This window comes from Nicotiana tomentosiformis, chromosome 7 (genome assembly GCF_000390325.3).
Source record: "Nicotiana tomentosiformis chromosome 7, ASM39032v3, whole genome shotgun sequence".
Classification (NCBI taxonomy): Eukaryota; Viridiplantae; Streptophyta; class Magnoliopsida; order Solanales; family Solanaceae; genus Nicotiana; species Nicotiana tomentosiformis.
Window position 1 is genome coordinate 108,200,130 of NC_090818.1, and position 12,057 is coordinate 108,212,186.

Consider the following 12,057-nt stretch of genomic DNA (forward strand, 5'->3'; position numbering starts at 1 on the left):
ATATTTGAAAACCCCTTAACGAAAATTATGGATCCGCCATTGGCCATTAATTGGTACGCTTAATATAATAGTGCCCCCGTAATGCTAAAATTCTGGGTCCGCCTCTGCCTATAAGGTGGCTCCGCCACTGACCGTATATTGTAAATCTGTGTTAGGAATAACAACAATAACTCAATTGAATCTCACAAGGTTTAGGAAGGATAATGTGTACGTAAACTTTACCCCAAGAACCTATCCTAAGAAGGTGGACAGAAGTTTCCGGAAAAAAACTCACTTTTAGATAGAAGTTAGATATACTACTCATCACTTGTTTCGATTAATATTCACAAAGCGCTAGCATGCTCAAAAATATCACCAAAATACTATTCTTATATTGTGTATTGCTATTTTTTAAAATCACTACAGGTAGCTACTGTTCACTGTTATACTCAATCAAACATAAAGTTATCTACAAATTGATTTTCAACGGTAAAATACTTTAGTAACATCCAACTTATACTGCAGTTAGAATCAAGGAGTAAAATGATGTGAAAATGAGCGTTAACCGAATTCTTTCATAATCCAATAGAGACAGAAGAAGAAGACGAGAAGAAAAAGGGCAAATAAGTTATTATTTTATTTTCATAATAAGAAATCTCCGAGGATAACTTGGTGCTTGTTTCGAAACGAAACTCAATCCATAATAGGCCTGCTCCTCAACTCTAATCCACTCAACTACTACTAGCTTTATTATCCGCGGTACGGTGTGAACGGGTGACATGCACCTAACTCACGCATCACATGCTACACTCTTACCACTAAACCATAGCCCTAAGGGTAAACAAGTTTTTGTTATTGGTCTAATCAACAACTAGAATACAACAAAGATGGAATTATTAAACTAGAAGCACAAACAACTGACGAGGCGAGTTGGCTCAGTGATAAGTCACCTCCATCTCCAACCAGTTAGGCCTCGGTCTCAAGCCAAGTTGGAGGTAAGTGAAGAACCAGTATCGACCTCCCCGATAATGGCCGACAGAGAAAAGAAGCATAAAGATACAGTTACTGCACACCGCTCCACCTCGCCCAATCCACAAACTGCATTCCTGCATATATATTGTTGGCAAATCGCACTCCAACTGTGAATGCCATTGCAACAGGCGGAAACTGCTTTCCTACCGGAGAGGATTCCACCAGACGTTCTAACCCGGTTACAATCTGTAACCTGGTGTTTGAAGAAACTCCAAGGAAAACACCTGCACATAACATATCCGATAACCAAATCAGAGTTGGCAAGCAGGCAAGTCCCTTATCGTAGATTCCACCAGACGTTCTAACCCGGTTATAAAAAAGATGAAACTTGCAATGAAAATGCACCAAGAAAGCTGAAATGAAGCATGATTCAAGAAATACTAGAGTCGAATATGTGTTTTACTTGAATGAGACGATAGGCAGTGGAATTTACAATCTAAAGGTTTGTATAAAAAATTTCAGCCTTTACCAGATGTAGGGGATTGTTAATTTGGTCAATCTTGTAAAGAAACCTGTGATTTCAATTTCTTGATTGCGACATCACTTTCAGCTATGAATGCACAGAGACATCATTAAGCTTTCATTTACTATAGTGGGGACACGACCCCAGAGCAAGTAATGAAGATCCTCACTAACAAATATTGCACATTCTGTACTACTTATTATTTCATGCAATATCATCATTGACTTAATTCATTGGGTTAAAAAGATTTCTATATGATGCAGGAAATAGTTAAAAAACCAGAAGATGGTCTTAGTGGAACTAATGGGGTTTTGGAAGGGGGTTGGAGGACTAATTATTTATGTCTCTATGCCTTGTCGATTGTGGAGTACTATTTTAAAGGGATGCGAAGAGTTTAGAGCCTTTATGAGTTTCAGGGTTGGGGATGGTAGGAGGGTGGGTTTTGGGGGGCACAGGTGGTGCGGCTCTTTGAATATTACTTTGCCGAACTTATACAGGATCTCTTGTCAAAGGGAGATGACAGTTCAACAAGTGTGAAGAACACAAGAGGGAGGTGTGTTTTGGAACCAAAGGTTTAGGAGGAATTTGTAAGACTGGGAGATGACAGAGTTTCAAAGTTTGATGAATTGCTCCACAGACATGGCACACAGTAGATTAGTCACGATGATTGGAGGTGGGAGGCGGGTAATAATGGAGTGTTCTCTGTTAAGTCTTTTTCCGATAAGCTTCTGAGTGGGGAGGAGGTTGCTTTCCCACATACCTCAATTTGGATTCCTAAAGTTCCTCCGAAGGTGTGTTTTTTCACTTGGCTAGCAGCTAGAGGGGCAATCTTGACGGCTGAGAACTTGAGGAAGAGGAAGATCAATTATGTCAGTTGGTGCTTTATGTGTAAGAGCTCGGGTGATAACGTTGATCATCTCCTTATACATTGTCCGGTGGCTATGAGGTTGTGGTGGGGAGTCCTTTGTTGGTTTGGGATTACTTGGGTGATGCCGGGTACTGTGAAAGAGGTGTTGTTCAGCTGGAGCTTTGGTAAAAGAAGAAGAAGACGCACGACATGGAATGTCGCACCGCTTGCACTTATGTGGGTTCTATGCCCACACATCAATTACGTTATCAAAAAAAATGGTGTCAATGGAAGTAGTTCAGCATGTCAAAGGAACAACCACTGTTTAATAGTCGGATTTTTCAGTAAGACAATTCAACGATATATACAGGAAGAACTTAAAAGAGATAATCAGGTATCAGAAAATATAAAGCATGCAGCCTACATGATGTAGCTGGTAAATAATGGTTTCGAATTCATTTACTTTACGAACTTTATTATCAAAAGCAGTAACAAATAGGAATGAAGTCAATGAAGGCATACCCCAAAGTAATGCACTCTTTACAAGAGGTGGAACAGGAACATCGTCCTCTGATTTCTTGACACTCCTGATGAAGAAGAATGTTAGTAAGAAAGGAACAACACAAACATCTACTTTGATCAACAACAAGAGCAGAAATGTTAGATCAGTCAAAGCTTTGAACATCATGGATCAAGTAATGTCCCATAAATATTTTGATGCAAGAAGAGGTACGACGCTTATGATGACAGGATAAGGTTAGACAAGGTATATGGTGTCTGAAAAAACCATCAAAATTTACCAGGGAAAGGAATTTAGCTTATAATATGAACCAGTTAAGAAACAGCTGAAGAGAGATGTATCAGATAAAAGTAGTACGATAGATATACCTACTTCAGTGCTTATGGGTTAACCCATAAAATGCACGAGGTCACCTCGACTTCTCATAATTCAATTACTATCTGCAAACCTGACTTTCCCCTTATTCTTTTTCTTGTTTGAATGCACTTTTCCTTCGGAATTAATAAACTAGACACCATCGAAGACCAGACAAAATATGTATTTTTCACCAGACATTAGTATGATCAAGAATTGCAATGAAAGCATAAAAGGCAATCCTATAATAAGAAGTGAGACAGCAGTAAAAACTGAAGACCTTTGTCCTTTTAGCACTCCCTATTTACAGATCTTTTCATCTTTCAAAGGCCAAATGCAATTTATCCTGATTCAGCCACAAGCTCAGATTCCAAGCAAAAGGTTGATCAAATTAAACCTCTTTCTAATTTTAATTAACACTCTTGTCCCAGTACAACCCCTTTTTGAAGCATCTGGATTCTGCCTTGTGAATGTATCCCTACTCGACGCTAATATAATAATTCAGACTTTTTTGTATAAATATGCTGAAAATGTTGTTCTTTCCTTTTTTTCTTCCTACAGTGGAGATAGTCGCACAAAAGGACCTCCGTCCCTGAAGCGAAGAAAGAGGACCAGCTTCCTAAATTTGAAATTAGACATTCCTTCTTTTGATAAGAAGAAATTAGACATCTGATCTTCCTCCCTTGGGCATCTATCACTTTCAAACCGTTCCGGTACTACTACCTGATCAGATCTTAATGCAACCTTAAAGTACCTCTCAATCTTAAAATTATCTAATGCTGGAGTTGTGCCCTATAACGACTGAGGTTTTACAAACCGAGCTTCTAACTTTGATCTAAAATAACTTTGGATGTTAAAATAATTGATAGTCGCCAAAAATGCAACAAATATCTACAACAACAACGACCCAGTAAAATCTCACTATGGGGTCTGGGGAGGGTAGTGTGTACGCAGACCTTACCCCTACCCGAGGGAGTAGAGAGTAGAGAGGTTGTTTCCGAAAGACCCTCGGCTCAAGAAAAATAGGTTGGAGATGGAATTAAACAAAATGGCTTTGACGATTCATTACAATAGATAATACTTCCTGGCTTAACACAGCTGAAAGTTATTCTTTTGTTTTTAGCTTTTTCTTTCACCTGAAATTACAAGTTGTGATGTTAGTCCTTTAAGCATCCCCAATCGAGCCTTTATTGGCTTGGAACCAAATGCCCTGCCACTTTCTCTGTGACACATTAAAAAAGAGTTTATCTCTTCCATTTTGAACCTACCTACCATCACCTTGCTCCTGTCCCCTCCCCAAAAACGTCCTTAAGGCCTTTCCCATTGACCATTTTCCTCCACCAAAATTGTATAACCATTGTCTCTCACACATCTACAGTCCTCACATTAGCAAACAAAACCAGAGAATGGCAAGATAGCCATTAAAGCCGGATTAGCAAAGACAGGTGAGAAAAGAAAGGCAATGGTTTAGTGCCGAGAGTTAGCTGCTTAATCCTATTATATCATATATTAAAACTAGTTTATGACAAAGCAACAAGAAAATTAATATTTTCTTTTTGAGAAGGAAATGAAAATATCTTGATACTCAAATATACATATCTAACTAAAGAAGTAGAATACTTATTTACAACAAGGCGACATATTAGGGTTTTAGTATCGAAATGAAGAGTTCTGGTTTATGGATCTCTATTAGTATGAGTACTGGGTTAATGACTACCAAGTTCAAAATCCAGGAAGGAGTAAGTCAGAAATTTAATAGAAATATCTCCACAGCAGCATCTATGTAAACCAAATCAGAAAAAGGAAACAACAACAGCAAACAACAAAAGTAATAGCAACAATAATAGTGTCAGTGATATCAGAGAGTAACACACCGCTTGGCAGTCATTATCATATTTGCAATTCCTTGGCCAATGATACCACATCCGAACCCCACAAATCCATATAGAATGCCCTAAAGAAATATGAAGAACTTTAAGTTACATAATAGTATGCATTTATGAAAAGAACAGGAGAGATATACAGAGGTACTGCAATCCAAACATAGCATAAACTTCACTTATGCAAGAATTACCTTATAAAAATAAGCAGCAATTCTCTGATTCACTGTAAATCTACACCCTGGCCTTTCGGCTTCAAAAACACTGCAGGTTGACGAGTATTTGAAGTGAAAATCTTCTAAAAAGTGCTCCAATATTTTTAATGCAATAATATCAGAGGGCGTGCATATGTCAAAACCTGCTTGGAAGCGCTCCATAAGCTCTCTGCATACGACCAACAAACCCTTGAGATACAGACGGTTGCCCAATTCGAGCATATGGTGCAAGTAGCCCAACTAGAGCTACATTTACAGCAACCCCGACCAACATATCTGCAGCATACAGTTCAAATTCCGCCCAGAAATCTTTGCCCCTCTTTTGAACCTCCGCAACTGTTGCACAAGTGGTATCAATAACTATCTACATCACAAAACCAAAGAAACCCGTGAATTCAAAGTCGAAAAGTATATCAAGTATAAATATCATGACGAAACAGACATTGCCATGAACAGTAGGTAATGTGTCACAACCGTACAAGTGATTTCAAGGTCCATAGAAATTCACCACGTGTCATGCAAGTTTAGCATGCTTATACAGCTAGAATTACTAATTGCTCCAAGCAGTAAGATATGCAAACATAATCAGAGACACGACACTAGGCACGCTATATGCACTAGCTCAATGTGCAACTATTTCTACTGTACCACAGATCAATGAGTTTTTTACAGATTAGCAATATCAAAATCAAGCTTAACACAAACCTCAGTTCCAACTTTGAAAAGAAATGATGGATCGGCCAACATTCTGTTCCGCAGCATAGAGCATGACCTCATTGCAGCTCCCAGCCAAGCTGACCCCTATATTCACAAAAACACAAACTGCCAATCAAAGAAACAATCAAAATGCACATTTTCAAGAACAACAATAACAACAACTATGCCTCGTTACTCCATTTAAATCATCTCATGTCAACATTTATGCAAATAGAGGTTAATCATTTTCACCTAATCAAAATTTTACCTGCAAATCCAAATATCTAAGCAGAAGTAACTTTCTGATCCCAACACTCTTTGCAGCCTCTATCATATCAGCAGGAAGTGTTGCCCCACGAGCCTCTGCCTCTCTCATCACATCCTCAAACTTCAGTAATGGCCCAAATTCCTCTTCTTCCTTATCACCTTCCCCATTGTCCCCTCCCCCACCACCCCCACCCCCACCACCAGGGTATTTCCCATTTCCACCATCACCATTATCAGGAGAAGTATTACTATTCTCTTTGAGTACTGTTTTTACACTAACACCAGATATTGAATTACCCTCTTGGGGATTCAATGAACTCTTGACCAAGAATCTCGACTTATAATTGTTCTTACAAACCAAATAACCAATTTTGCTTGTATCCACAAAATCTTGGATCTTAACAAACGTAAAGTTTGAATCTTTAACTGACCTAGTTGTAAAGATTTCATTTTTCAGAGTTGTAAAGTGAGATAACCTAATAACTGAAGAACAACCTGCCATTTTTCACCAACCCAACGAAGTTATAGCTCAAATTAGTTCAAGAAAAATCGACAAATTTTCTGGGGTTTCACAAATAAATCCCAGAAATGAATAAGGAATGATGATGACTGTAAGACTAAACTAGGGTAGCTGCTTATTTAGTCACAGTCACCTAGTAGGAGTTTGACAATGGTAATACCGGGGGGGGGGGGGGGGGATGCGAGAAAGTATATAAATGAGATTTTTCCTCTGAATGATTGTGAATTTGTGATACAGACCAAAGGGTGTCTTCCTAAATTGTGGTTAATTTATATTGGAAAACTGATTAAATCCGTCGAATCATACCGCACCGAATCGATTTTTAGGTTTCTTTTTAAAGAAACGGTAAGTTTTTATATAAATTTATAATCGCGCCAATAATTAGAGTAGGTTTTTTATTTTATAAAAATAAACCAAAAAAATACCGAACCGTATCGAATAAATTTTACATATAAAAAATATATTTATCTAGTAAGTTTAAAAATAATAATGCATTAAATTTTTCTTTTGACCTTGGAATTATAAAAACTATTACAAGCCAACAAGTAATTAAACTCAAAATACTAATTCCTAAAACATATTATGCTACATCTACTTAAACTAAGTTATTTCAAGTATCTTTATTAGCAAGACACAAAATATTCTAGCGATAATGAGTAGCAAACTACAATGTATTGAATATGTTTCCTTTAGTATAATTTAGATTTATCCTTTTGAATATTTAATTTTTTATAGACTTTATTCTTGAGTCTCAACTTGTTTAATATCTTTTCACCCGTGTGATTTATATTTTCTTCGCCTTTGCTTGGTTTCTTTTACGTTGTTGTAGAATAATTAATTGATCTATACTCCAGCCATGTTTCATTCTTTTTTAATTCATCATCCTTTAAATAGTAAAAATGTCTAGAGAGTTTAGCTAAATCCTATAAAAGAACGTATGTTATTGCATTCTACTTCTACCTGTAAATTTTACATGATATTAAAAAAATATCGAAAATTAATCGAACCGTACCGATACCGAAGAGAAACCGACATGATTGGGACGGTTTCGAAAAGTCTAATTTTGGTTATACATAATAGAATAACCGAAAATTTGATATGGTACAAATTTATAAAATAACGGGCCGAACCAAACCATACCCCTAATTGTCACTACCAATTATACCTCTGGGAAAACTTTTGGAAAATCTACACAGTTTTGTATGTATATATATATATATATATATATATATATATATATATATATATATATATATATATATATATATATATATATTGGCTAATGGCTTTAGTTATTTTTGGCCAACTACCAAATTTGTTAAAAGCCTAAATTGGAAAGTTTTTTTAAGGGGATTAATATGGCGTGATTCAAATTAGTCGGAGCAAGTAAATATCAGATATTGAATGATTATATATAAAATATTCTTCCCAATTTGTTTTTGATAAGTATAATATAAAAAATTATTTTTTGCTTGAGTGATTTTCCGAAAAAGGTAGAGCACTTGGTCAATTTTTAAAGTTCGGTGGCCAAAATCCAAATTGATTATCTACTCATCAAGAAGTCCGATAAAAGTCTATGCACGGACTACAAGATCATCCGGAGTGAGAACCTCACGACCTAACATAGGCTCTTGGTCATGGACCTTGAGATCACGAGGAAGAGGAGGTTGAGGGTTGTGTATAGTCATCCTACGATCAAGTGGGGAGTCTTGACTGAGGACAAAGTCCGGGAGTTGAGGGTTAAGCTATTGGATATGGGGGCTTGGAAGAGTAGTGGTGATGCGAATGATAGGTGGACCACGGCCGCAGATTGCATTAGGAAAACTGCTAGATAGGTATTAGGGGTCTCGATGGGTTACTCGGGTGGGCACAAAGTGGACCGGTGGTAGAATAAAGAGGTCCAAGGAAAAGTGAAAGCTAAGAAAGTAGCGTATTTGAAGCTGCTGGAGAGCGTGGACGAGGAGAATAAGAGGACGAATAGCTAAGAAGGAGTGTGTCTATCTCCGAGAACCAGTTCGAATTTATGCCGGGGCGTTCTACTATGGAGGTCATTCACCTTGTTAGGAGATTGATGAAGCAGTATAGGTAAGAGTGTTCATGGTTCGGTTTGGATCGGTTTTTTCCTAAAAAAAAAACCAAACCAAGTAAGCCGGTTCTTCAAATATTGGAACCAAACCAAACCAATTAAATCAGTTTTTTATCGATTCGATTTTTATCGTTTTTTTGATTTTTTCGGTTATTTATCGGGGGTTTTCTTAAATATGAGACATACACTACCAAACACATATTCCTCCTACTATATTTTCAATGTAACATTACCAAACCATTTGTTCTTTAAGAAATCTATCATTTACCAAGTTGTATTGATGATAATTGAATAAAATAGTGGTGAATAATTTAATTACTCAATTAAAAATTGATTATTTTTAACAAAAAATAATTTTTTGTACTTAGCAAAAGAAAACTATCATTTAAACTAGAATGTAAAAGGAAAGAATTAGATTATTATAATAGCAAAGAACTAGACTAAAAATACAACGACTAATTGTACCATAAAATTTTAGAAATTTTATTCAATTATCATCAATACAACTTGGTAAATGATAGATTTCTTAAAGAACAAATGGTTTGGTAATGTTACATTGAAAATGTAGTAGGAGAAATATGTGTTTGGTAGTGTATGTCTCATATATATATATATATATATATATATATATATATATGTGTGTGTGTGTGTGTGTGTGTGTGTGTGTGTGTGTATGTAAATAATAATTTAAATAACTACTTCTATAGTCAGTTTGGTTCATTTTTTCGGTTATTTTTTTTATTTAAACCAAAACCAAACCAAATTTGATCGGTTTTTAAAATTCAAAACCAAAATCAAACCAAACTTAAAAAGTATCAATTTTTTTGGTCGGTTTGGTTCGATTTTTCGGGTTTTTATGAACACCCCTAAGTATAGAAAGAGGAAAAGGGACTTACATATGGTATTCATTGATATAGAAAAGGTTTGCGATGAAGTATAACGGGAGGCTCTATAGAGGTGTTTAGAGGTTAGGGGGTACCAGTTGCATATAATAGGGCGATCAAGGATATTTATGAAGGAGCTAAGACCCGGGTGAGTACAGTGAGAGGGGACTCAGATCACTTTCCAGTTGTGATAGGGTTGCACCATGGGTCAGTCCTCAACCCTTTTTTATTTGCCCTGATAATTGACGCATTAACATGCCACATTCAAGGGGAGATGCTGTAGTGCATGTTATTTGCAGACGACATTGTGTTGATTGATGAAACGCGATGTTGTGTTAATGAAATGTTAGAGGTTTGGAGGCAGACACTGGAATCTAAAGGATTCAAATTGAGCAGGACCAAGACAGAATAATTGGAGTGCAAGTTCAGTGGTGTGACTCATGAATCGGGCGGGGTTGTGAGCTTGGATGCACAATCATCTCTAGGAGAGGAAGTTTCAAGTGTCTTAGGCCAGTTATACAAGAAGATGGAGAGATTAATAAGGATGTCATACATCATATTGGAGCGAGACGGTTGAAACAGATACTTGCTTCCGGTGTTTTGTATGTTAAGAAGGTGCCACAAAAACATAAAGTAAGTTCTAGGGGGTGGTTAGACTGGCTATGTTGTATGGGGCTGAGTGTTAGCCAATTAAGAGATCACATGTCCAGAAGATGAAGGTGGCTGAAATGAGGATGTTGAGATGGATGTGCGGGCATATATACTAGGATTAATAGAATTAGGAATGAAGTTATTCGGGACAAGGTTGTCGTAGCCCCTGTGGAGGATAAGATGCGGGAAGCTAGACTTAGATGGTTCGGACATGTGAAGAGGAGAGACACAGAGGCACCAGTGAGGAGGTGTGAGAGGTTGATCTTGAAGGGCATAAGGAGAGGTAGGGGTAGGTCTAAGATGTATTGGGTGAGGTGATTAGGTAAGTTATGATGATGCTTCAGATTACCGAGGACATGACCCTTGATAGAAATGTGTGGAGGTCGAGGCTTATGGTAGAAGGTTAGGTGACAAAAGGAGGTTCTTCTTAATTTATTTTTCTTTTTTTCGTAAAACGTAAAAACGTATAGAGTTAGGTGATTATCAGCCAGCGGCTTCTTAATTCTTTAAGTTTGGTTAAGAAGAACGTAAAACACGTATAATTCTTAATTCTTAATTACTAGTGCCTTCTTAATTGTTTAATTTTGTTAAAAAAGGAATTTAGTTAGGTAGTTATCAAACAAAAGGGGTGCCTTTCAAATTTACTCCTTTTGCTTTCAAATATTAATTGTTTTAACAAATTAAATTATTTTAAGATATTTATTTTAAATATTTAATAAGTTATTTTTTACATTTTAAAAAAACTTTTACAATCTCAGTAAATGTTGTGTTAATTAGGTGTTTTTCATAAAAGAGATAAGTGAAAATTTAAACAAATATGATAAGATTGTTAAAATCTTAAAGAATGTGAAAACTTCCAAAAAATTACATAAACTGGAGAAAGCTTAAGGAAGCGGCGTCACGTTTGCATAGCCATGGGATTATGACGCTTTTTTGTTTTTTATTTTTATTTTATTTTTAGGTAATATAATACTCCTTATATTATTTTTAGTTGTCCACTTTAAACTTTTCGTATCCCTTAAAAAATAATAAATGAAATATGTATTTTATAATTTTATTTATAATAATGATAGCATTTTCAAAAGTCTTGGGAAATGGGTAGTTAATGATAACGGTAAAATAGGGGTAAAAAAAAGATTATTTTTCTCGTAATTTTATATAATTGATAAATAAAAATAAAAATATATTTTTAATATATTTGAGCCGGGAAACGGAGTTTTCGCGATTTGTGTACACTTGTCAAATGAAACCTTTGATTATTGTTTCAAAGTTGTGCCGTTTCGAGGAAACTATTGAAGTGTTGAACTCTCTCTTGGAGTCAAAATAATTTTTTTTCTACTTTACAGGAATTTTATAAAATTTGTGTCATAATTATTGTATGGGGCTATATAAAATACAAAAAAGCTAAAAAAAGGTTTAGGAAATAATTTATTAAACGGAAGGACATACAAATTGCTTTTATTGAATGCAGCATAATTATTGTGTCAATATGTTATACCATAAACAAATACAATTCCTGTATAAGGAGTTTTGTGAAGTCAATTAAAGTTTTATCTCATTTTTTCCCTTTTTTTTCGTGGGTGGGGTGTGTCGAAATCCCTGCTATTGTTGGAATTACTCTAATGATAGTTTAGATCTCAAATATTTTTCAATTTTCACTATG

At 35.9% G+C, this 12,057-nt stretch overlaps 1 protein-coding gene across 1 annotated transcript; it reads right to left on the reverse strand.

Annotated features, from left to right (window-relative positions):
- Positions 1-586: 586 nt before the first annotated feature.
- Positions 587-6,894, reverse strand: LOC104103210 (protein RETICULATA, chloroplastic). The gene is made up of 7 exons (XM_009611099.4): positions 6,255-6,894; positions 5,996-6,091; positions 5,434-5,654; positions 5,270-5,339; positions 5,070-5,149; positions 2,844-2,908; positions 587-1,235 (listed from the first exon to the last, which is right to left on the reverse strand). The coding sequence occupies exons 1-7, from the start codon at positions 6,753-6,755 to the stop codon at positions 1,042-1,044; spliced, it is 1,227 nt and encodes a 408-aa protein (XP_009609394.1). The 5' UTR covers positions 6,756-6,894; the 3' UTR covers positions 587-1,041.
- Between the last annotated feature and the right edge of the window lie 5,163 nt (positions 6,895-12,057).